The sequence below is a fragment of the Oenanthe melanoleuca genome, chromosome 14, assembly GCF_029582105.1.
Source record: "Oenanthe melanoleuca isolate GR-GAL-2019-014 chromosome 14, OMel1.0, whole genome shotgun sequence".
NCBI lineage: Eukaryota > Metazoa > Chordata > Aves > Passeriformes > Muscicapidae > Oenanthe > Oenanthe melanoleuca.
The window spans coordinates 15,681,710-15,707,257 of record NC_079348.1 but is presented as its reverse complement, the minus strand read 5'-3'; the positions used below and the strand labels follow the sequence as shown (position 1 = coordinate 15,707,257).

Here is a 25,548-nt window from a genome sequence, read left to right as displayed (position 1 = left end):
GCAGCATTTGCTAATTTCATAGGAATGTTGCTTTTCCAGCTATACAATCTATACAATGTGCTTCAGAGACCTCAGTCTCCAAAGGTAAAGCCAAGGCTGAGGACATGCAGCAGTATCTGACAAAGTGAATGTGCCCTGTATTATTAAAAAACCCAACAAATACCCAACTCCAAAGATTGCTCACTGAATTACATCTTCCTGCTCTACTCTGGCTTGGGTCAAGTCTTAGAGGAGATGCATTATCTTTAAAATCTATTATAATTTCAGTGAGGGCATAATTGTATGGTAAAAGGAGATTTCTTTTTCAGTCATAAATAGCAATATAAGTAATTTGGAGTACATAAACCTGAAACCTAAACCTGTGGTCAGATCAGCATCTCTGATGCTCTCCATAAGTCCCCTCAAACCCAAACTGCTTCCTAGCATAAATCAAGGCTTTCTGCTGCTTGCAGAACAACCTATCTGCAAAAATAATACACAGATGCTGACTATTTGCTTGACTGGATTTAACAGCTTACTGATTTATTAGAGGTAACACAGAAATTCTGGTATGAAACATGATTTGCTAAGTCTCTTAAGATGTTCTTTCAAAAATAAAAACATGAGGAAGTTAATTCCAACTTTGATTTTATAAATTAGTAAAAATGTTAGTGTGCATCACTCACTAAAGTTAAGTCAGGGCACCTGCAGCAAGGCCAGAGGATTCTCAAAGGCATTAATTTAAAACCAAACATCTGTGATATTTAATACTTACAGGGCAGCCTTTTTCTTTCCAAGTTCTCTGCTTATCAGGTACCACAATCCAGTCACTGGGTTTTGTTCTTTAAGATTTACTTTTCAGGCTTAGACTGAAAAATTACTTCATTAAACATTAATGCTCCATGGCTGAGTAACTCTGACCTCCTTGACACAGAAAAAGAGTCTTGTCTTCTCCACTCTAAAAAAACTCTACCTACTTAAAAATAAGTATAATCTACTATGAATAGAAACAGGTCACTTTTAGGCATGTGCCACGTTGGGGTCAGTCCAAAATTTTTCCAATTAACTGCAGAAAGCTTCCAAAGAACATAAAAAGTTGACTCTGTTTCACATCTAATACAACAGCATATACAAGGTTTGGAGGTGGGATGATATCTAACAGCTCTTCTGAGCTGTTATTTGACATGTTTAAAAAAATGACACTTTTTCTTCCAGAGTAGAAAGGACCATTATTAGAATGGCCCTTTATAGCCATAACCATAAACCCACCACATATTTTCTTCATGTACAATACTCTTTCCCACTCCAGAAAACACAGGTGTATTGCTATCTGAAGTGCTGCACTGACTCCTTGGGCCCACTACCCCTTCTGTCCCAGCTCTGCAGGTGCTATGAACTAACTTTGCAGGAGGGTATTCAGGAGATGTGGCACAGCAATCTGACAGCTGCCCTGCTTCTCCTGCCCCAACGTTAGCAATACGTGACGGCCTTGGAAAAAACAAGCCAAAGACAGCAGGAATGAGCAAAGTGCAAAGCCTCAAGTGTTTTAACCTACCTTTTGGGAAGTGCAAGACTGCAAACAGGAGTGGTGCAGTGGAGATGGAATGGACAGAAGGAGAACATACAAGGAGAAAGACAAAAAAGATAGAAAAGATCAGTGACTTCCTACATCCATGACAAAGTGAGTGAAAGGAGCCTGGAGAGAAACAAAGCAAGGTTTGATTTGAGTCACCAAGCACTAAAAAAAACAATCAGACAAATTTATATTTCTATTTCCCCCTTTTTTTGTTATGAGATGGGAAAATAAATCATCTTCTCCTTGCGCAGGCCAAACACAACTGGAGAAGAGAACTCACTATCACCCATGGAGCCCTGGAGAACAGCTCACTTCTCCTGGACTTCCATCTGCCCACACTGGGACCCAAACTGAGCCAAACCAAGCTCCTGGCAGCATTGTACCTGGGGACATTGAGAAATTTCAGTGGGTTTACAAAGGTAGCCAAGAGAGGATGAATATTTTTCAGTAGCAACTCTGCCTCACCAGTAACTACTGGCTTTATTTGGGTATATTACTGTATTTTTCCTTGAAAACGTCACTGTTGTGAGTGAGAATTTCTCTGCAACATTCAACACAGCAGAAGCTTTTGGAGTGTCTGTGGTTGGTTGATGTATGTTTTCTTTTTCCTGAGTTTATTTAAATTAGTTTTTAACTTTTATTTTTATTGAAAACTCTAATTCTGTTTTAAACAATATACTCAAGGATATTACAACTTTCCTAAACTTCCTAACAGGAGGACACAATGGAGGAGTCAATGTTTTGTTACAAGTCTCAAATACAATGGTCTGAACTGGCTACAGTGTGACGATCCAGTGGTTAAAGGCCTTGAAATATTTGAGTATGACAGCAAAATAATGAAGCTAATTGTAAACCAAGCTGTGAATATAAGAAATTAACCCTTGGAAGAGACCAGGGGGAGCTTTACATGTATGTGGACTCATGAAGGAGGTTCAGCTATCTTAGGCTGAAATGTACTGAGTATGTGTTGCCATGCTACAGAATGGTATCTGTTTGCAACGGTTGTAACTAACTCAGCAATGCAGTTGGCTGCAAGATTCCACTACATCAGTGGAGATTTTGAGAAAATGAGACTCTGTGACTAGAATATCAAGTTCAAGATGTCACACTCACTGACCCAGGGGACTTTTAGAAGTGACCTCTCTTTAGAGGGCAGGGCAGTTCATAAAACTGTCCAGCACTTAAACTTGAGAGCTCAAAAATGGTTGGGAGAAGTTTTCTGTTGTCAGAGGCCTCTGGAAAAACAGAACATGCACACACATTTGCATTTGGCAAGATACTAATTTTGTTCAGATTAATACACTGCTGCCTTTTCTATATCCATCGAGAGGCCTTTCAGTTGAGCTTTTTATTAGTATGACTTTTACTGTCACACCAGAGCAGGATTTCATTTACTGGTTTCAGAGTTGGTTCTTCCTCCCCTTATTTCTGAGAAGAGCTTGTGATTATGCAACAGTTTCTTGGATCTGTATAGTCACTCCTCCATGGTTCTTTCAAAATTATTTTTTCTAATAGTGCATGAACCTGGCACAAAACAGGTCAACTCCTACCTGTGAGTACCATACTCTTGACATCGAGGAGGTTTGCAGTCAAACTTATTTTAAAAGTAACCTGTAAATAACTCTTATTTCTTTCTTGCTCTGTTAAAACAGCTCCTCAGTCAGGCAAAACATTCCCAGCTGTGACAGTGTCTTATACTAAAGAAACTGCTGAATTCACAGTACTGGGCAGTAACAAATTGACATTCTATACAAACAAATTTAAGAATCAATTTTCACATTTCTTTGGGTATTTCTTCCAAGTAATTTATCAGTGTTTTTTCCAACTTTGCTAAAATGACTTTTAGTTTAAAAACTGCTTATGAAACACACTTTTGAGATACAACACTTGCAATTAATATATACTTGTATAAATTCATAACTGGGCAAGCTACAGGAAACTTCTGTTCCTCTTGTAACACTTCAGTTACACTTCCCCTTACAATCCCAGCAATGCTTGATTTTGGAGCTGCTGAGTTTTTCTGCAGAGAAAATGCATCAGCAGGACACCAGCATGCACCAGAGGAGCTTCCCCACCAGTCACCCAGGGCTGCTCAGGTTCCCTGTTCTGAGCCTTACCTCTTCTGTTTGACTGTGATACCCTTCTGCTGCAAAGCCTTCTCGTTGGCCATCTGCAGGAGCTGGATCTCCTTCCGAGAGAAAAGGCGGATAGCAAAGGCTTTCTCCAGGAGCCTCTCTGGGGACACCGACTTGGCAATGTCCCTCACGAAGGTTCGAATGTCCTGCTGGATGCTGTCAGACTCCATGGGCTGCCCAGCTCTGACTTTGTGAAAGAATTTCAGAAGAGCCAGTGCAACACGATAGAGAACTTTGTACCCTTCCACCAGGAAGACGTCGAAGACCCGCGCAATGTACACCATGGGCAGCTCTCCAAAAAGCCACCGCTGCCAGTCTGAGTACACCTCCAGCACGTCCTCGGACACTGCCACCATCAGCTTGTGGGCCGCCTGGCAGTACTTGTTCACCAGGTCCCCGAAGGTCATGCAGGAGGACTCAAAGGCCAGGAAGGTCTGGTCGATGAGCCGCTTGGACGGGTCGTTGCAAGCCAGGATGCGACAGACGTGCTCGAAGCACTCGGCCTCGTCCTTGCTGTAGTGCAGGAGCAGCGCGATCACCGAGGGCAGCGCTGGGCAGAAGGAGATGTCTGGGAACTGATTGGCGATGCACAGGATGATCTTCCTGACGGCCCCGACGCCCTCTGCGTTCAGGCAGTACGTGGGGATCAGGCTGTTGTCCACGAACTCTGGCAGTGGAAGGGAGCTGCTGCTGCGTTTTCCAACGATCTTCACCACAATGTCCCGGTACACGTTTGCATCCGGAGTCACTGTGCGGCATGGGATATTGCTGATGAGTTTGTGGTACACTTTGGCTCTCAGAGAGTGGTTTTTGGCCCAGTAGCCCTGCCGGGCCAGCTGCTTGAGCTCATGGAAATCTGTGCAGGTGAGCTCTTTTGTATCCTGGCTCTGGGCACTCACATCCATTTTGTCCCAGTCCACAAAGCAGCTGTATTCATCCATGGCTCCAAGAGAAGCAAATCACATAAATTATAAGAACAGAGACCTTAGATACTTATTGATAGACTCTTGTATTTTTCTGCAAAACAAAAGTAAAAAACCAGATATTTAAGCAACAGATAATATCTTATTTTCTTTATGAACACACATATGTACATACTTGTTTCTGCAATGGCAAAACAGTTTTCTAAAGCAAAGGAAGTTAAAGATGCCCCTTTTTTTTTAAGCCAAACTTTTCTTCCGTTCTGCTAGTAAATCCGACTGCAGTAATTGATCAAAGGCTAGTCAAGAGGCTGCTCCTGAGGACATGTCCCCAGGAAATTAATTTCCCTAACTGAAAGTCCAAGCTGAGGCATGGACCTTTACATTAACATCCCACTTAAGAGAACAGAAGACCCACTGCAAAAAAACACATTGCAAAGTTTGTTCAATTTACGATCCCTTTTTCCAATTCTCTGGGGAAGTATATATTCTCTGCATACTAGAAGGATGCAGTCTCACAAGTAGAGTATGCTGTTCTGAGACTGTGTGGCCAGCGAGAAGAGATACTGTGCTCCTACTAACCACAGCCATGCCCTCTGAGTAATTTCTTTCTGCTGGTACTAGCACTTGTGTGACCACATAGTCACTGAGATTAGCTTGTTAATCTGGTACAATTCTTCTATTCCATTGAGTAAGATCTGTTCATGGAAAGGGTGGTCAGACATTGGAACAGGCTGCCCAGGGAGGTGGTGGAGTCACTGAACAGTGTTCAAGAAGTATCCCTGGAAGTGTTCAAGAAATGACTGGATATAACACTTAGTGCTCTGGTCTAGTTGACAAGGTGGTGATTGGTCAAAGGCTGGACTCAATCTTAGCGATTTTTTCCATACTCAGTGACTGTGTGCAGCTGTACAGTCAGCCAGATCATTGCTAGTACCAGAAGAGAGACTAGTGCAGGACAAGAATCCTGCTTCCTGACTGCAGCATAGGGTCAAGTCAGCTTCAAATGCCTTCATTAAAGCATTTATATTTTCTAAGTGCTCCTCTGGATGCTGGCCATGCTCTGTCACACAGGCATACAACAGCTCTCCCACTGGAGATGCCACAGACACCTTTGTGACAGCATGAGGAGCTAAAACATCAGGTTCTGGCCCCTAGTGCCTTGTGCCAGGTTTATCTGATCTACCAGCTGGCTCAGGTTCAGAGCACACCTGTGTCCCAGCAGAGAGTGTGGCTGTGACCACTAAAGGCCATATCCAAACTGGCTTGAATCAGTCAGGCTTTAATCAGTCAGAGCAAAGCCAGAAGGGGATGCACAATAAACTCCACTATCGCACTGCCTAGGGCTGGAATCTCTGCCCATCTGCCCTCAGTGTCCAACTGAAGATGTGAACATGGCTGTGAATGTTGCACACTCTGCAAAGGTAGATATACCATCAAGATGAGATCTCAACCTCTTAGCTGCACCTTAGGAAAATAAATTAAACATTTTGCCTCAAGCAGCCATAGCAGCCAGTCCAGAGAGTTTCAGATTCTGAGTAAATGCTAATCTGGTATTTTGGAATCACACGCTGAAAGTCCCAAATTCCTCTTTTAAAATTTAGGCAGCAGCATGCAGGAGCCTCTCAGGGAAGGCTTTTGGATGGCTCCTCTCTACCATATTTAATTAAGGACATTTTATAAAAAGAAGACTGTTTTTGGATCATCTTTCTTACAGTGTAAGAGTGACACAGAAATGCTCACCATTTCTTTTTGTTGCATTCTTCCACATCTGAAATTAATTCTCAGACTGTAATTAAAGGAGGCAACACATTGTCCTGACTGCAGTTCTGAAAGTGAGATGTCTTACAGGGTTCAGCTGTGGGGTCTCAGTGTGAGCTCAGCATGTGTTTCCTGGAGATGCAGTAACAGCAGGACACCAGTCCATTGCAGGGCCAACGTCAGCTCCAGGGAAGTGAACATTTTTCTGTAATTCTCCACCTGGGAGTCACAGAAACACTCATTTTTAATTCAAAGCCTAGACTAAAGTCCTTTTGTAGAAGAGAAATTTAATCCTACTTTGCTGTGGTGAAAGCACAGGGAGATGAACCATTCTGCTCCAGGACACTTCAGCACAGGAACTATCACTGCCCTGTGCTTGCTGGAGTCTCTAGCACACTTCCACCTTCTGCCATTATCCCTTGGGAGCTGCTTAGATTTATATTAGAGAGGGTTAAGTAAAATGCTCATCATATAAGACAACTTCTAAGACACCCAGAATCATCTTGGCTTTTTTTTTCCCCCTGCAAACTTTCTTCTCCTGTCTTATTTTCTAAGATACACAGGCATGCTTAGAGGCTGCATCAAATAGACATTTTTCACTCTAGCAAATACTGCCTGTTCCAGAAACTAATGAATTTGATGAACATGTGCTCTTGAAGCTCACTGAAATCTGTGGCTAGAGGATGGTAGTCAGACTGCCAGAAGTTTTAATTTGAGCTCACAGTTTTATATATATTTTGGCTGGGATAAAACTGTGGGGTCTGCAAGTAGGTCTGGCTGCTTATGCTTTTCACAGGTCTAGATGCTGCAATAAAAACTGACAGCAAAACAATTGGGCATCATCAGGGCTGCCAGAGCATAACCAGCTCTTAACTGTGCTTGTAAAACCAACAGAATTTTTGTGCTTCAGTGTAATGGTGCATAGTCGCTGATACCTTGCCAGCAGCTACTGCAGGTCAGCAGGTCTCAAACAGGGAGGATTTACATCCCAAAGGAGAAGAGCCCAAGAAATCTCAGGAAAATTTCAGCCACCCTTCAACTCCTCCTCAACTCTTTCTGAATTGTCCTCCCCCTCTCCTGTGAGGCAAGTTCTCTCTCTTCTAGTAATTGTATAAGGAGTAGTGTTTAACTTTGGGCTGCTGGGAAGAGGAGACAGAAGATGTCTCGCCCTCAGCAGTCAAGAGCCAGTGAGCCAGGGCTGTCTTCTGCCCATCCCTCCCAACACAAGGAAGCAAACACGCAGTACAGACTTGTATTTGGAGGGAGGCTGGAGTTGCAGTTAGGGAGTAAAACTAGAGGATGGCTGTGTGAGAATGCAGTTCTCACCTAAACTACCTTGTTTACCCCTCCATATAAAGGAGGGATAAGACAGGCAGAAGAGAAACAACATTTCAGAATGAAATGTTTATATATACATATGGCCATAGGCAGGCAGAGAAAGACTCATTTACAGACCCTTATTGCACCAAACCTCTTTCCCTCCTGTTTTAGAGAAGTCAGCATCATGTTAAGGTAAATATCCTCTAACTGGAGATGGGGACAACAGGATGGATGAGCACCTGAACGGCACAGAATTGAAATGCAGTCTAATATGTGTTAGCATAGAATGATAATGACATTTTGACAACTAGCAAAAAAAAAATTAAAAAAATTGCATTATTCATAACAACCATAGAATTACAGAATGTTCTGGGTTGAAAGGGACTTAAAGCCCATCCCAGTCCAATCCCTGCCATGGGCAAGGACACCATCCATTATCCCAGGGTGCTCCAAGCCCTGTCCAACCTGGCCTTGGACACTTGCAGGAACGGGGCAGCCACATCTTCTCTGGGCAGCCACAAAGCTTTAAAATTCTGTACTAAGGGTAAGCCACCATTCTCCTTTCTAATCAGACTGACTTTTTAAAAAAGCAGGAATTTACATAGAGTAACAGAACCTGGAGGAAGAGCTTTCTTCTTAATACCTCCCCCACGATTTTATACTGTTAGATTTAATAGTTGTTAGCAATTGTTAGATTTAGTAGTTTTTAACTGAGCTCTTCATGTAAGTGCAATATAAAAAAACCCAAAAAACAAGTACACATGTGAGAAGAAGAATTAGAAAAATACATACTGAGGATCTGCCAAGAATGGGCGCAGCACTGGCAAAAGCTTTTTCAAGGTTAAGTTTAAACTCTGAAGCAGGCAAGCAATCATTACAATTCAAACCCAAGCAAACGCCATAGTAACATGCATGATTTTAAGTCAGTGACTGAATTTTCAGGAAATATTTAGCTTGCTATTCTAGCCACATTTTCCATTTCATTCCCTTATCTCTTCCCATTGTCTTTTGGACTGCTTTCACAAGACTGCAAAAAGCTGTCTGAATCTGTATAAAATACGTAGCAGTGAAGGCAAGCGTGACAGGCAAATTCTCATACTACCTATGAAGAAAAATTCTATGACAGTATCTAAAAACACATCAGAAAAAAAGATTTGAACTATTACTTACTTTCAGTATGGAGAATATGAGGTTGCAATTTTACTGAAGATAACATGGCTGAGGGCAACTTCAATAATTTTATTATTTAGAATAATAAGGGGTTTGTTTGTTTTTTCTTTCCAAAATGCAGGAACTAGCAAACTGAAATATCTGAACTATAACTAACTCAGAGGGCAATTATTTCTTTCAAATGGAGAGGACACGAAATACTCTACAGTAGTGAAATAGTCACAGTCTAAACTTCTTAAAAATAAATTTCAACTTTGGTTAAAGCCTGAGATTACATTATTTGATATTGTCTTAAATAAACATAAGAGAGTGTCCTAAAAAACCCAAGCTATAATTAATCAGGAGATCCTGGTTCCCTATTCCATATAGGTATTCTTGCAACTTTGTGTTCTGAAAGCCTGCCTACAGTTTAAAAGATTATTAAGACACTTCATTTAAATCCAGTGCAACTGCTCTATAACAGGAACTACAAGAATTACATTTTTTATCTTGTGCATGGGCAGTTATACCACCTTGGGTTCAGCTCTTTGCTATATACAGATACAGTTAGATATGGACAATCAATATTTTGGCAGGCGTTTTATAAGGGTTTAAGAGAAAGCAAATACTCCCTTTTGCTGCCCTGCAAAGCAAGAGTAATGTAATCCTCCAGATCTGCAGCATATAATTTGGTATTTGTATTTCTGACCAGTGTTGTAGGCATGGAAAAGACTCAAATTTACTCTTTTTCATAACTTTGTTAAACTAATCCATGCAGAAGGCACATGAAGAGATAATGAGAACTGCTTTCTCAAGACTGCTTGCTAGTAGTCCTTTTCCCAGTTAAAGCAAATTAACCCCAAAAATCTGAGGAGATGAATTCCATCCTTGAGGAATACTCAATCACCTCTGAGATGTTTGCTTCCTAAAGAGAAGTCTGACAGAAGCAAAAAGCAACACAGTAAGGTAGCAGTAACAGCAGAACAAAAGACAACTGGCAGGCAGCTTCCCTCTCCTCCCCCAGTATTTCAGTGCATCCTGCAGCTTTCCCAAGCCCGGACTTAGAGCAGCACACCTTGACATCTCTGCTACATGGATCTGGGAACAAGACTGGACACCACTGTTCCCCCCCTGCCACTCCCAAACACCTCCTGATTAGAAGCACAGTTTGTCACTTGTACAGCCTCCGGTGATGTCCTTTGTCACCCCTCCCTGGGCCAGATGTGTTTTAGAGCTTGAATTAAACACTCCATTTAGCAGTAAAAAGTGACCAGTTCATCTCATGCTGAGTGGTTGGGAGCATGTGGCTGCATTGTGCAGTGATGATCCCTTCCACCAGAGTACACACAGCTCGATGGATTGCTTTCATGTGGTTAAATGCAGTTCGATCTCTGCGATGTGCCCTGGGCGCTCTGTACACACAAACTGGGCACCACGGTAAAATTCCTGACAATGTTCTATTATAAGTTTAGCAAGAGTGTGATAGCAGATTATTAGATGCTTCCTACTTGAGTTTTTATATGCTTTTAGGACAAAGTCTAAAAACCTCTCAGTTTCCTGAGTAACTGATAAAGACCTGATATCAAAGCACCTACAGGGCAAATACTTTTAGGCATTTAGACTATTTCTCTTGGGATATCACCACTGCATAAGAAGCACAGTAACAGAGAGTTTGTCCTAGAATCCCATGTTTTCTTTCTTAGGAATATACAATCACCTTCTTAAACAGTCTTTAAATTATCTGTAATTTGTTGTGCACTTTTATTACAGTCTAAAGTTCTTCACTGCTGAGCAGGTAAGTGATAATAGCTTATAATGAGGAGAATGTGTATGCCATAGAATTATGGAACTGTTTGGGTTAGAAGAGACCTTAAAGATCATCTCACGCCAGCCCCCCACCATGGGCAAGGACACCTTGCACTATCCCAGGTTGTTCCAAGCCCAGTCCAACTGGGAGTTGAACACTTCCAGGGATGGGGCAGACACAGCCTCTCTGGGCACGCTATGTCAGGGCCTCCGCACCCTCTAAGTAAAGAATTTCTTCCTAATATCTAATTTAAATTAATCTCATAACTGCAAGCACCTCAGTACAAAGCACCCCCTTCTTCCCATCTCTGGGTTGGGATGACACAAGCACTTCTGATGTCTAGTCCCTGTGGATGCTATGAGCAGTAAGATACCAAAAAGGCACAAGGTATACACACAGAATCAAACAAGATAAAAGTCTGGCGTAAAACACAACATATTTCTGTTGAAAAAAATGTAAGAGGAAAGAAGTGGTGAACGGCTCCACAAAGGTTAAAAAAGGCTAAAGAGCAGAGCATTGTAAGAAGATACTGGAGGTAAATATTATCAAAGCCCTTAGGCCTATATCATAAAAACACTCAAGGAACAAATAGTAAAATTTAAGAGAGGTTAATTTCTACATTTTCCCCTCCAGACCAAAAGAAAACTTCACTTAACCTGCAAAACTATCTTACATGGTGCATTAAAAATGATCCATTAAAAAAAAAAAAAAAAAAAAAAAAAAAAGATACCTGCCAAAGCACAGCAAAAACTCAATACAATTTTCTGACTACATTGAGTTTTCCTCCTGATCCTTCCAAACCATAAGGCTGAAAAAGCCTTCATGTTGTGCTAATTATTCATCTTCTCTTTGTTGCAAAATCAGAAATAACTACAAACATTTCTCCCTTCAACAGCAAACTTTGACTGAACATACAATCTTTGGTCTTATTATTTTAACTTTCCCATAACACTTCAGTTTATATCTTCCTCTGTTTGGAAGTACAGTCAACTATGTAGAACCAAAGTGTTGACTGTCAGTGAAAAACTAGACATAGTATCAAAACCATACATAATAATCCAATCCCTTTTCTCTCTCTGTTGCACTGGATACTGTCAGTTTGACATCTATCACCTTGAGACCCTCTTCCACTACATTTACTGGCAGAAAAACATATTTAAATATCTGTTCTCCTCTTAGACACAGTGTCTGCATTGGTTTCTGTCAAACTGATTTATTAATTTTTCTCTTATCTAAGCCATAAAGTGCAGGACTTACTTTACAGGTATATGCAGCCACATGTTATTTCTTTTACATTTAGGGTTTCTTCAGGCTCAGAACAACAGCTGACAGCACGAATGGAAATGCAGGTAGATTTTTACAAGAAGAAGACACAATCCAAGATACCAGGAAAGGGCCTCTCTAGAAGAGACATTTGCCAAAAAGCCTTTCCCAGCTCATGGCAATATTGTGTATATATACAATATAATAAATGCATATTAAATTTTTAAAAAACTAATGCTTAGAATAACTTTCCCCATAATATTCCTATTTATCAAAAATATACCCACACAAATGACTGCTGAACATTCTCTCTTGCAAAAGGTTCAAAACATGAATGGTGCCATTTAAAGTCTGTTAAGGAAACCAGCCAATGTCCCAAATCCCCACATCATATTTAAAATAAAACAAAAAGACAATTTAGTCAAAATAATTCAACTATCAGTGTGGATACTTAGGCCAGTTTAATTCTTCTGTAAAATTAAATGATAACACATGTTTATAGTGATTTAAGACCCCCTCAGTGCAATACATGAACATACAAAGCCTTAACAAGCAGCTGGAGGTACCTAAATCGGGAAATGGGTGGATGCAGCAGTACCCTGGTGTAATGGAGTACACAAAACTTTAATCTTTGCTGAGCCTATAGTAATCACTGCATACACTCCTTCTCTTGTAAGCAAAGGGAGATGTACACTTTATTCCTGACAGCAGTTATCCCTACAACTTGTTTATTCCAGGAGAGATCTGTGCTTCCAAAATTTCAGCCAGCAGCTAAAAACAGGGTAGGGAGATTTTAATATTTCAGACTACTTCATTAACGTCTACACCATGTATAAGGAAACAGCAGTTTTCTCTTGCAAAGCAAAAGTCAATTTATAGTAAGATGAGCATATAAAAATGAAAGTTGGACTGTCATTTTACTCAGAATTTTATTTTCTTCCAGCTCTGCAAAACCCTAAGGATTTTGTCCTTTCTTCTGATGTTGCTCAGGACAAAACCTTCAAAAATCTGGTATGTCCTGTAATAGATAACCCTTTCCTGAAATGAAGTGTAGATTGCCCTACAATCTACAAGCAAAGGAGAACCTAAGCTCAGCCAACAGCTCCACTTTGGGGAACTGGAACAACACATTGCTTTATTTTGGTACTTACTTGTGTCATTTTTCTAAACTTGTGCTCTATTAAAAGAGTAGCAACAAACACTCCTGTGCCACAGCAGAAGTACAGAAACAGCACCTCATAATGAAAAACTATGAGTGTGGAACCCCAAACTAGTCCTGCTATTTTGCTTGTAAATTCAAAATCAAAGGGCATTTATAACAAGAGATTGGTCGCTAAGTTAATAATCTTACTACTAGTGTATATTGCTAATCTGCTAGTCTTATTGGGGAGAGAACTTTGGGAGACTGGCCCTGTCATAGAGTTCAGGGTCCAGGGCACAGAATTTACAGGAAACTTTGCTGTTGATGGTGCTCTGTACCCATGTGCCTGTTTTGAGCAAATTTGAAGTGACTGAACACACTTGACACACCTACTCGTCTCTCCAGTGGCACTGCACTGGCTGGATTCCAAGACTCTCACCTGGAGGATACAGGCATATTGAAATGTAAACCAGAAGCAGGAATCCTGTCTCCACACAGGCCCAGATTAGAAAACAAACATTTTCTTTATAGAATGAAGATACTACAAAACAAAAATATTAAACAAAAAGAACTCCAAAACTCCTGCACCACTCAGACTAAAGTGCTTTTATTAACCCTTACCTTAGAACTCATCATTGTATACATCTTATAACTTACTCCCTTCTGTTGGACCTGTTTATGAAGGGGAAAAAGAATATGTAAATAGTAGACTTTTAAAAAAAATTATTACACTGTTTTTTAAACAGTGCAATGAACAACAATGATATACATCAGTGATCTCCATACCTTAATTAAAAAAAGAAGGTATCTGCATGCATAGCTTCCAAGCTTCATACCTGAAATTGTGCTACAGAAAACAAGGTGACAAATCACCTCACTGAAGAAAAGAACAGCTAATTAACCACATTATTAAAGTGCTTGCAGCATAAACAAATAATTTCAGTCTCTAAAATCACAAGCAGGATTAGTACTTGTGGCAGCTGTGTCACAAATACTTCTAGCTCCCTCTATTCTATACAGGACATACAAAGTCTGCATTAAATAGGCAATCTCTGGAAATCGTCTCTCTTCAGGTGACTAACAGGTACTTGCTGCACAGGTACGTGATTCTGGAATTCCAGCTCTGCAGTTCTTGGATCCCCAGCTCTGAAACAAACCCAACCATACTCTGATGATATGCAGTGGACTATGGGGTTAGAACAGCTGATTTGCTGAGAATTGGTATGAGGCCTTTGCCCTATTAGGTAGGAAAAAAAGTAATCTAAACATTATTTTTCTTTTCAAAAGGTTGATATCCAGCATAGCAGATTCGGCAATAACACAGCACAAGTTTTCTGAAACATGGTCACTACACTTTTACTTGTGTACAAGTTATTTCTCCTTTAAGTTGTTTTCCCTATAAAAACATAACAAAAAAATGAATGTTGGATTTTGGCAGCTACACCAAAGTTACATTTATTTGACAACACAATCAGGAGAGGGAGAAAGGGTTTTACACTGACAGAGACTAAGTTTAGCTTACATATTGGGAAGAAATTTTTTCCTATGAGGGTGGGGAGGCCCTGGCACAGGGTGCTCAGAGAAGTTATGGCTGCCCCTGGATCTCTGGAAGTGTCCAAGGCCAGGCTGGATGGGGCTTGGAGCAACCTGGCATAGTGGGAGGTGTCCCTGCCCATGGCAGGGGCTGGAATGAGATGACCCTTAAGGGCACTTCCTACTCAAAGCAGTCTGTGGTTCTGTGCTGATGTAGCTGCCTACACCCCAAACATCAAGCACATATTCAACACACTCCTGAACACAGACATTTGCAGTCTTCTAGATTTCTCCCAAGTCTCCCCAGACAGTGGGAATCAATGGCTCATGGTCTTTTGCAACAAGTCTGAAAGTTCGGGCAATTGTTCTCTAACTGCAGAAGTTTAAGCAGGAGGAGAACAAATGGGTTATGTTAAAGCCCAAGAGTGTGAATACCACAGACATGAGCACTTCTATATATTAAGGTCAGAGATTTTAAAACATTCCAGAACTGGACCTCACTAGCACATATTCCCACCAACACATAAAGACTCCAAGCCACTCAGTCATTAATTATAGTGCAATAAGATCTATTTTTGTATCAGGTGACTGTCTGGTCAAGTACCAAAGAAGGAAATAGCTCAAGAACACCATTTCTGCAACAAAACCCACTGCATCCATCGATACACCCCATGCAATTGTGTTAGACTATTGCAAATAAACTTGAAAATAAAGGCATCCCCAGATGAATTTGAACTGTAGTTCTTTAGTTCCAATTCGAGGCTGTACAGACAGAATATAAGGAGCTATTTTTTCTTTCCCACCATCCACAGTTTATCCATGGTTTGTGAATTTTCAGTGGTAGCACACCCTTACCTGTGCCTGAGCAGGCAGCCACACAATCCAACAGCAGCAGTTCCAGCCGCTCTCCAACCTAACAGGGAGGGCAGAGAACTCTACAGAGCCAGAAGAACAGCAAGGACCTAACTTATGGTATGTTACCAATGCTTGTCACTGACTGTATGAGGCTTCAGCACTAAAGCAATGGCACTTATGACCTAAAAAAATGCCAGAGAATGCATGCAATACAAGACAACAATAATGCCTAAACGATGCGTTATCAGATTGCGATAACCTTGGTATTGGAGATGGTGAGGGACTCGTGCAGTGTCGACTGGTTTGCTTTGCTTGCCTTAAATATACAGACAGTTATTTTAGTACAGGAATAGTTTCTTTTCCCATTTTTCTTTACGTCCAAATAACAGGAGGATCAGAATATGGAGGTCCTTAAAGATTTCAGATTAACAGAACAAATAAGCAAATACAACCAAGAGGAGAAAACAAAGGTCCCAACAAAGTGAGTGAGCTGGGAAGAGCAGAGGTACTTAAATATGTGACAGAATCCACAAACAACCTGCTAGAAACATTTACTTAGCAGCACTTAATCATTAACAGCAAAAAACCCCAAACAAATAAACAAAAAAAACCCAAAAAACAAAAACCAGGGAGAAAGCTGTTTTCCTTCGAGTAAAATTTCTGGCCACAGGAATACCTGCAAACTTTCAAATATTAATGACAGAAAAGACATTCAGTACAAGGATTCCCAACAGCTAATTATTGCACAATACTATCCACAGCTGTTTTGAAAATTACATAGGATATAAGTATCATATATTGACTGGAAGGAACTACTGTTACCAAAAAATGCTGCTGGAACCCTTGGACTCTAGTTATCATTGCTGCTCCTGAGTAACTATGTTGGAGAAGTCTTTTGCAACAGTCTAACAGCTAGTGATTACAGGAAGAAGGAAATTCCAGCAACAGTGCCCTAGGTATGATCCATGTTTTTTCTGTGCTCTGGGTACTCTAGGAGGTTCTGAAATCCTACTGGGATTCCCTCTAAGCCAGAGAAGCTTTCAGATGCTTCAGCTTCTTGTAGGAATTGGATATAAAAAACACAAGGACTGAAATAATACAGTTCAAAGGAGAAGGTCCCACTTTACTCTCATCACAAGCACACAGCAACTGAGATAATGCATCCACCCCGCTATTGCTCGCTTGTTCACAGGCCCAGAGAGGCCGGGGAGCATTTTGGCAGGTTCTAGCCAGCACTCTAAATTTGGTGTTTGGTAGCTAACAGTGTGCCAGCCCAAATATTCCAGCAGCAATTTACACTGAAGGATGGGCCAGAAAGACTAACATGAAAACAAGCTCACAATAAAATGCTACTTTCGTTACAGAAATTTCAAAACCACGGAAGGCAGAGGCTGCAGAACACCAGTGCTGGGTTTAGAGAACTCTCCCTGAGAGGATCCACTGCCCCGCTGCAGGGGTGGGCTGGCAGGATAGGTGGAAACTGCGTGTTGGGGCGGGCGTCAGCAGCGGTCAGAGGAGCCTCTGAGGCACTGACGGCACCTGAGGCTCGCACAAGCCGAACCAACACCGAACCAACCCCCAGCCCAGAGCCTCCGCGGCCGCTCTCCGGCCACCGACACCCCCGGAGGTTCCGCCCCGGCTCCTGAAGCCCACGGGCAGACGCAGCGGCTGGGCAGACAGCCCACGGGCAGACACAGCCTCCCCGCAGCTGCTGCCCGGTGTCGCACGATCACGGCCAGAGACCCGCGGCCATGCCACGGGGGCCCGATGAAGGCCGGTCTGGGAGCCAGCCCCCTCCGGGTCTCTCCCGGCCGCTCGCCGGAGGATGCCGCCGCGGTGCTACCGCCAGACACCGAACTCCATCCCCCCCGGTCGGCTCCCGCAGCCGCGCTCGCCCTCCACCACCTCACCGCTCTCCGCCACTCCGGGCCGCGTCCGGCGGGACCGGGGGCGCAAGCAGCCCCGCGCCTGCGCAGAGGGCGCAGCAGCGGAGGACGGGCGGGCACGCGTGGAGCGGCCCGGGGCCTGGGGCTGAGCCGGGCTGTGCGAGCGGCCGCGGGCTCTGAGGGGCGGCGGGGGGCGGTGAGAGCTGATGGAGGGGTGGTGAGGGCTGTCGGGGCTGATGGGAGCTTTGGAGGAACAGGAGACTGCGACGGATGACAGTGAAGGACTGTGAAGGGGGTCAAAGGTGACCGAGTGTGAGGCGTGATGAAGGCTGAGGAGGGTGAGAGGGACTGTGAGGTCGTTAGAGATCAGAGATGGTCATGGTAGCTGGGCTTAATCTCTGATTATAACCATTTTGGCACTATAAGTGGTTGTGTTCAATAGGAACTTCCATGAGCACAGATTCTCAAATAGTGCATTTCAGCTCTTAGTCTGGTGATGTTCAATAAGAACTTTCACCATCACAGAGTCATGAATAGTGTGTTTTACTGAAGCAGCAGAAATGCAAGGGTGAATGGAAAGGGGGAATAATTGTAAGGTAGTATGTTTTGATCAGATTTTCAGAAGAAATTCTTTACTCGCAGGATTGTGAGTAAAGAAGATGGTGAGGGCCTGGCACAGGTTGCCCAGAGAAGCTGTGGCTGGCCCATGTGTGGAAGTGTCCAAGGCCAGGTTGGCCAGGGCTTGGAGTAACCTGAGACAGTGGAAGCTGTACCTGCCCATGGCAGGGGGTGGAACTGAAAGAGCTCTAAAATCCCTTTCAACCCAAACCATTCTGAGATTCTGGGATTCTATTAAATACAGATTTGGAATTGCCCTAGATGGATGCACAAGCTGTGATAAAGTTCTAACAGTTACAATAGTATAGTGTTAGCCCAGGTAATAATAATAATCATCATCTTATGTAAAACCTTACAATGAATGCTTGGGAGGAAGGTGAGTAGTAGCCCATCAACTGTCTCTGAGGTCCTTTTGGGTCTTCCTCCTAACTAGGTGAAATTTTTACCCTCCTTATATACAGTCCAATCTTATCCCCCTGCTCCTTCACACATAGCATAATCTGAGCAGAGAGCAGTGTAATACAGTAATATATGTGGGACAAATGTACTTAAGGTGATTAGCATATGCAGGGTCGTGCATTTTAATATCCAAATGACTCCTTATCAGGAAAAGTTGTTTGTTTGTTTGGTGTTTTGTTTTGTTTTGCTTTGCTTTGCTTTGTTTTGTTTTGGTGTCCTTCGAAATCCTGGTCATACGACTTTGTTCTCATTTGCTTCATTCATCAGACCCAGAGGAGGATCTTTGCATCTCCACAAGACCTGCCCCTTCAGGGCCTTTCCTGATGTCAGCCTTGCAGCTCTCCATCCACAGAGATAACACAGAGGGTACACAGCATAGACTGTAGGTATTAAGCCTTAGCCCTTGCTTAGCTCCTTGGTCATCATCCCACAGAGAGCAGTGCTGTGCCAGGAGAACTTGGGCTGTGCTTCTCCCCTGAGGCCTGAGAAAAGTTAAGCACAAATACTAGAAAAGATTGTTGCTTTAGGAAAGCTTTAAAATCTGACTACTTTTGTGCTTAGTAAGAATGTGTCTGTTTTTTTGGTTTTTTTTTTTTTTTTTTTTTTGCAAAGCCTGCAATGGCCAGGACAGAAATTGGTTCATTTTAAAGATGAAAGATTTCCATAGAGTTTATTTGACTTGCCTTGGCAGCAGTGTTCTGTTTACAACTGGATAAATAACTGCCACATTAAAGATTATTAACTAGCAATGCTTCAGTGGCCAATAAAGCACTAATCTTTTATATGGTGTTGTACATGTACACAGCTTGGGACGGCTGGATCTTGCCAAAGAGATAACAAATCCCTTACCCTGAAGGTTTACAATCTAAAGGAAACCACAAAGGACCACAAGAAAAGTACAAAACATGATAATGAAACATAAAATACACAGAAGACTTGGAGCCGCTTGCAGCTGCATTTTAAACAGGGACTTAAGAGGGTGTTTTGTATTTACCTTAAAGCTACTGGGCATTGATTAGAGGAAAGATAAAATCCTAGAGTGGTTTGGGTTGGAAGGGACCTTAAAGCCCATCCAGTTCCACCCTGTGCTGTGGGCAGGGACACCTTCCATTAGACCAGATTGCTTCAAGCCCCGTCCAACCTGATCCTGAATGTTTCCAGGGATGGACCGGCCACAGCTTTTTTGAGCAGCCTGTGCCAGGGCCTCAGCACCCTCATTGTATAAACCCTTTCCTAATATCTGGTGTAAATCTCCCCTCTTTCAGTTTAAAACCATCCTCCCTTTTCCTATCATTACAGGCCCTACAGAAGAGCCTGTCCTCACCTTTCTTACAGACTCCTGTTAAATCCTGCAGACAGACACAGACACTCTGCTGTGACAAATAGCCAATGGAGTCTTGGGCAGTGCTGTGCCCCTGCCTCTGCTGGTGGCCAGGCAGGGCAGTCCCACTGCTCCAAACTGGGGGAAACAGTAAACAGTCCTTGTAATGTGCTTCCTTGTGACTGGCTAATGCCACTGTGGACAGCAATCAACTCGTGTGGCAGAGCATAAGAGCCATTTACAGAAGCTGTGATGAGAAATCATTTGTTTATCCAAATACAAATTGGAAATATAATACATTATTTTATATTCGCTTGTGTTTGATTCTGCAGGGTCCTAGAGGACACTTCCACACATGTAAAGCATTATGTTCCTTGTGCTAAATGAAGCTGAGCTAGTAAGGAAAGCAGGTTTAAAAGAGGATGAAAGTAGAAGGAGAAGTGTGAGGACAGAGATAACTGTGGGCAGCATTTGCTAAGATTTTGTAGGAGGATGAAAAACTTTCATCTGTCTTCAGCATTTATAGATCCTTTCACTGTAATATGTGAAACCTATGTATTTTGCATACTTGGGTTCATGGTTGCCCCTCTGAGGTAAAGCAGTGCTGCTGTTCTCATGTCCCTCCCAGGAAACTGCGGCAGAGACAATGTGTTCACATGAGGAAAAAAAAGCTGGGGGTTGACAGGCTTTAGAAAAGCAAGAGCAGGCACAGGGAGAGGGACCAAACTCTCAGAGTTTCTCTGCTGAAATGTGAACCATGATTTGAGCTGAACATACTGTTTAGCCAGACAGTTGTTCTCAGTGCTCTGAAAGTAGGAATAACTACTCTTTCCAAACTTTTGTCCTGATGCTCAGTGGTGCATTATTGAGAGATATTTTATGGATGAAGCCTGTGACCTTTGGGTTTGTACCTTGCTGGTGGCTCCTCTCTGTTCTCTGAAGAACAAGAAGTGAGCTCATACTGAACTGTCTCTTTGTGTGGGAATGCTATTTCCCCTGAACATACATTTTCCAGAACCTACAGGAACAGAAATTTCTCTGGTGTGTACAGTTGTATATCTCACATTTTCTTATGAAGCCAGGCTGGAGTTATGGACTAGGCACTTGATGTAATGGAGGCTTTTCGACAGGAGCAGTGGAGGGACTGGGAAACCACATGCAAGCAAGAAAAGAAAAGCAAGTGAGGAATGGCTAAGTGGATGGAATGATCCATAACATGAGACCTATCCTCCTGTGTGTCCAACAGCCTTGGAGGGGAGATTTGCACTGGTAAGGTGGGCAGAGGAGCAGCTGGAGGATGATTGGAGAATGCCAGGAAGCACAGAAGGGTCTTAGGCCAAAACCTAACCTGGGCTAGTAAAACAGTGGCTTTACTGGTCGCACAGCAATGGGATTTGCCCTGAGCTGCTTGCATGGAAAGCTGATAAGCCTCGGCAAAGTCTGACCTCCTGTGGGTAAAACTGGGAATTACTAGGGGACAATTAAGGAAGTCTTTTTCCTATCACGTGCCAGCATCTTAATGAGAGGTTTGCTCAGTGGTATGGATCACTTCCATTTGCAGCAGCCAGATGTGGTCCTGCTCCTCTAGATGAGCTCCTTGTGTTACTCCTAACAATGAGGGTGAGTCTGATTGTCCTAAAACTGGGAGAGTGCTGGTGGATGTTTTAATGACACAAAAGGAATGTGGTCATGAGGGCAGCCAAGCATTTCTCTGTGACTGAAAGAAGTACTCTGTGGGCATCGTGTTTTCCATTTGGTTGGATGGGTTGCAGCCAGCTTTTCCTGTTTCTTTGTTCCTTCCCTTGCCCCAGCTATGGCAACTCCTGCCTCTTTAGGGGTGAGCAGCCACATTGTACCATGAATTTGAAAGGCTGTCTTCTGGTACTGGGTGATTCTCTTGGTGTGGAGAGGGGATTTGTGAGAAGGGAATTAGCAGTTTCCCTTTAGGATGAGTTTAATCCCCCTCATCTGTGAGGAGACTGTAGTGGCATGTGGTACATTACCTGCATATCGCACCAGGTATTCCAGAGTGTGATGTTGCTTGTTAGGATCCAGCTTTGGTTGCAGGTCCTGCTGTGGTGTTCCATACCTGGTAGGGTCTGGTCCACAGAGATTCCTCTGGCTACTGGACATCTTTGGAGCCCTCTTACCAGCTCCTGACTGTGGAGGAGGAGAGTTCATTCAAAAGGATCTTGTACATGACCGTTTGCCTCCCCTCGTGGGGTTCCTGCCTGATGATTTGTGGGATCTCAGGGAATGGCTCATACCTGGCAAGGTGATTCTGAAGGAGTTTGGTTTATTGCAAGTGCAGGTGTATCCTTTAAGCTCCAGAGACTGTTGGTCAGTCACATGCTACAGACATGGATAGATAACCAAATGTTGCTTAATTTGTGTCCTGCACTGTCTTTGATGTTGGCTTGATTCCTTTCTTCCTCCTGCAGTCTGCTGCACCAATTCAAACACACCACCATTTTTCTCAGGAGGCTCATTGGCTTTCATCAGGCAAAGCACAAACATTTTTTGGGAATTGGGTTCCCTCATGGTATTATGTCTCTGGGCTACTGGCTCTGGGTCTTCAGGGTCTCTGGTACATTTAACTCATAGTGTGATTGAGTGGGAACAGTGAGAGATCTGCAGAATTCCCAACAAAGGTGGCTGGACATGTAAGTTCAAAACCAGGCTGCAATCCCATGGATTTGCTTTTTAGAGACCTGAGAATAGGCTGAACCTCCCTGGGTGAGGGGTAAGAGGGTATGGTGCCTAGATGGCCTCTGCCTGAAGAGGGATCCCATCTGTCACAGCCAAACAGCCAGGGCAGGCTCAGCTCTCAGGAGGGCTTTACAACAAAATCCATGGCACTGGGTGCTCTCAGGCCTGCCTGTGTTCTCCTCTAATGCAAAACAGAACCTGCAATTAGTGTTTCCAGAAGGTGTGAAATGAAGCTGGAGCAAAAGCAGGCTCGGTGGTGCTCTGGCCCAGGCCTGGTCCTTGCAGCCTTTGCACCTGTGCCAGAGCATGAATTGCTACTCTGTGCTGGTGCCCCTCACCCCTCGGCACACTCTGTTTTCATTAGTGTGTGCTCTTTGGTTAAGGACCCTTCTCACTTCCAGCTGAACAAACACTTTCCATCGCGTGTAAAATCCAGCTTGGTGCTAATAGGCGTCTCCCCCCACCTTCCTCCCTCCCCTTTACCACCTTTTCTGCAGTTGGCAGGACAAAAAAGTGTCACTATTACCTGACTTATTATCAGCACGGGACTGTAATTTATGACATATGCTTGGTAAAGTGCCATGCTGAAAACATTTATGGCCCTCTTTGAGTCCTGTGGGGTGGTGGGGAGAGCAATGGCTGTGGAGGGGAAGCCAGTTGTTCCACCCTTGCAAAATACAGCACAGTCCAAAGACTTCCTCTGCCTTCTGACAGCAGCGCTGTGGGCAGTGGGCTCAGTGCCCTGCTCTGCTGATGTCAGAGTGGGTTGAGACACCACTGCCCAGAACAGATACCCAGAAACCCAGAAGGTTTTTCTATCCTTAGGAAACACACAGTTTCTCTCTTTGGAAACTTATTGAATTCTCTATCTTTATTGCTTTTAGTCCTGTACAATCTTACCCCTCAGGCAAGATCTCAGAACCTGCCCTCCTCGTGTTTTTCATACAAGTGTCACCTCCTCTTTCCTCCCCTGGCTTCAAGTCCCTGTTTCTCATGGGAGGTTCTGCAGCTGCTGCCTCATGTGCAGCAGATCAAGACAGGAGCTGTGAAAGGCATTGCAGCAGGGCAGCTGCCCTCCAGCAATCAGGTTCACGCTCTAACTGTAAGAAACAACCTGATCATTTTGCTCTCCATGTCTGGATTTGACCTGAAAATGTGCTGTGGACAGAACGGGGCAAATGAATTGTCATTGATGTAGGTGGGCTAGATTTGAATAGCAATCTAAGGGGCAAGGGAAAGTCCTGGCAGCAGTGACTTTTTCAGTGATTGAAGAGAGATTTGTGAGAAATGGGACTTTATATCCCAGTCTTGAGATGGGTGGTATGGAAATTTGGCATGGGAAAGAGTTTTTTGCACTGGGCTATTTGCTGATTACTGAAAAGTTAATGTTGACTGTTGAGCTCCTCTCAGGAAAATACTGCCGTTCATCTTTCAGAGGTATTTGGAGCTTGGCTTGGAGTTTGCCCTGTCCACTTGTTGTGATTCAAAGGATGGGAGCAGAGATCATTCAAACCATTTCCCAGGTTCAGGAGCACACTTTCCCTGAAGTTGCTCAGTTAGAAGGAGCATTTGCTTGGCCTGCAGTGAGGCAGACTCTCTGTACTCTGTGGGAAAGGATCACGTGGCAGTTTGTCCTCTTTTTTTGGTTCAGGTTTTGCCAGCTGCTGAGTTAGAAGCAGGTCTCTGCAAGAAGCAGAAGCCTTCTGCTTCAACAGTGCCATGTGTGCATTCATGGGCTGGAGCTAAAGGGGATGTTCTGGCTGGGGTTGAGTCCTGGATGCTCTCTGCTACTTGCTGCAAGATAAAGCCTTGGGAGCTGGATGACATAAGGAGATGTGCAAAGCCCAAAATGCCAAGCTAATGCTGCTTCCAGAACCATCATCCCTAGTTGCTGTTATTGTCCAAAGGGTCTCAAGGCTAAGGGTTTGGTCTGGGAGAATGCCTTGAGCCGGAGTTGCTTAATTCCTGCTGTGGTTGGACAGAATGTGTATTATGGATGGCATTTATTTCCCCAAACAGCAGCAATGTAGCAGTTTGCCATCTGGTGTAATTTTGTCCTCTGAGCTCCATCTGTCCTGTACAGTGGGGAGAGACTGAAGCCTCCCGTGAGTGAATCAGCTCATTTTGTCTTAAGCTCTATTGGGTGGAGCAGGTTGCTCTGGAACTGATTCTACTTTTTCTCACTGGAGCTTAGGTATTTAGTGCCAAACTGGGTGCTAAAACCAGAGATGAAAACCCCTCCTTTCATTTTTTGTGTGAGGGAGGGCTGGTGGGAAGCTCATATCGTCTGGAGTCTGAGCCACCTTTAAGCCTGGTTCTGTTGACTGAGTTCCAGACACCCCATGCCCAGGTCAAATCTCTACCTGGATCTCAGAAAGAGCCCCCCTTTCTCAGATGGTGAGAAGCAGATGGGTGGTGCTGTATCCTGCTGAAAACAGGGAAGAACCATGATCTTGAAAGGTTTCCCAGTGTCCTGCAGGGTGAAAGCAGTTTAGCTGACAATAAAACCTCTGCTGGGTATCAGATTATTCAATGGGAAAAGATGAGGGGAAATGGCAAAAAATGGCAACCTGTCTTAAGAGAGTTCACTGTATGTGCACCTGATAAAAATCATAACATGGGATCAGCTTTCTTCTCTGCTTTCTTGGCTTTTGGCATGTGTAACCAGGCTCTGGCATGCAGGGCAGATTTTCTTCTCCCTGGGGTCATTAAAAAAGACCATTTCCCTATTTAAGGAGTGAGAGGGAGATGGGGATGGAAAGGGGAGCTGAGCCAGGCAGCAGGCAAGCCCTGCCCACACTGCTGCACGAGTTAGCAGAGCCATGGCTCTCCCACCCCCACCACTCTTCACGGCGTTAGGCACGTGGGATTGAGGGGGGCTGGATGGGTATGAAAGCAAACACACATCTGGAAGTTCCTTCAGTTAATTGGGCAATTATTCATACCACTCTTGCTGGAAGCAGCCTGCTACTGCTGAGCCAAAACCAACAACAACAGACTGTAGGCGTACTCCATCCCTGCTTGGAGTGGGGAGGCTTGTGTGGTAAGGTGGGGCTGCAGAGAGTGAGTTAAGCAGTGAGGGCATGCACCCACTGATCCTGGGCTGCTCTGCTTGG

General features: G+C 43.6%; 1 protein-coding gene across 6 annotated transcripts in view; it reads right to left on the bottom strand.

Annotated features, from left to right (window-relative positions):
• The window catches only part of TBC1D24 (TBC1 domain family member 24), a 31,591-nt gene extending 14,150 nt beyond the window's left edge, over nucleotides 1-17,441 (bottom strand). For 2 of the 6 annotated variants that reach the window (XM_056503267.1, XM_056503273.1), the window contains exons 1-4: nucleotides 17,350-17,441; nucleotides 6,354-6,590; nucleotides 3,673-4,707; nucleotides 1,535-1,552 (exon numbers count right to left, since the gene is read on the bottom strand). In XM_056503267.1, the coding sequence (XP_056359242.1) occupies nucleotides 1,535-1,552; nucleotides 3,673-4,631 (977 nt within the window). In that variant the 5' untranslated portion in view covers nucleotides 4,632-4,707; nucleotides 6,354-6,590; nucleotides 17,350-17,441. The remainder of the gene's footprint in view (nucleotides 1-1,534; nucleotides 1,553-3,672; nucleotides 4,708-6,353; nucleotides 6,591-17,349) is intronic. The other 4 variants (XM_056503268.1, XM_056503271.1, XM_056503269.1 and 1 more) reach the window with 4 other exon arrangements.
• Between the last annotated feature and the right edge of the window lie 8,107 nt (nucleotides 17,442-25,548).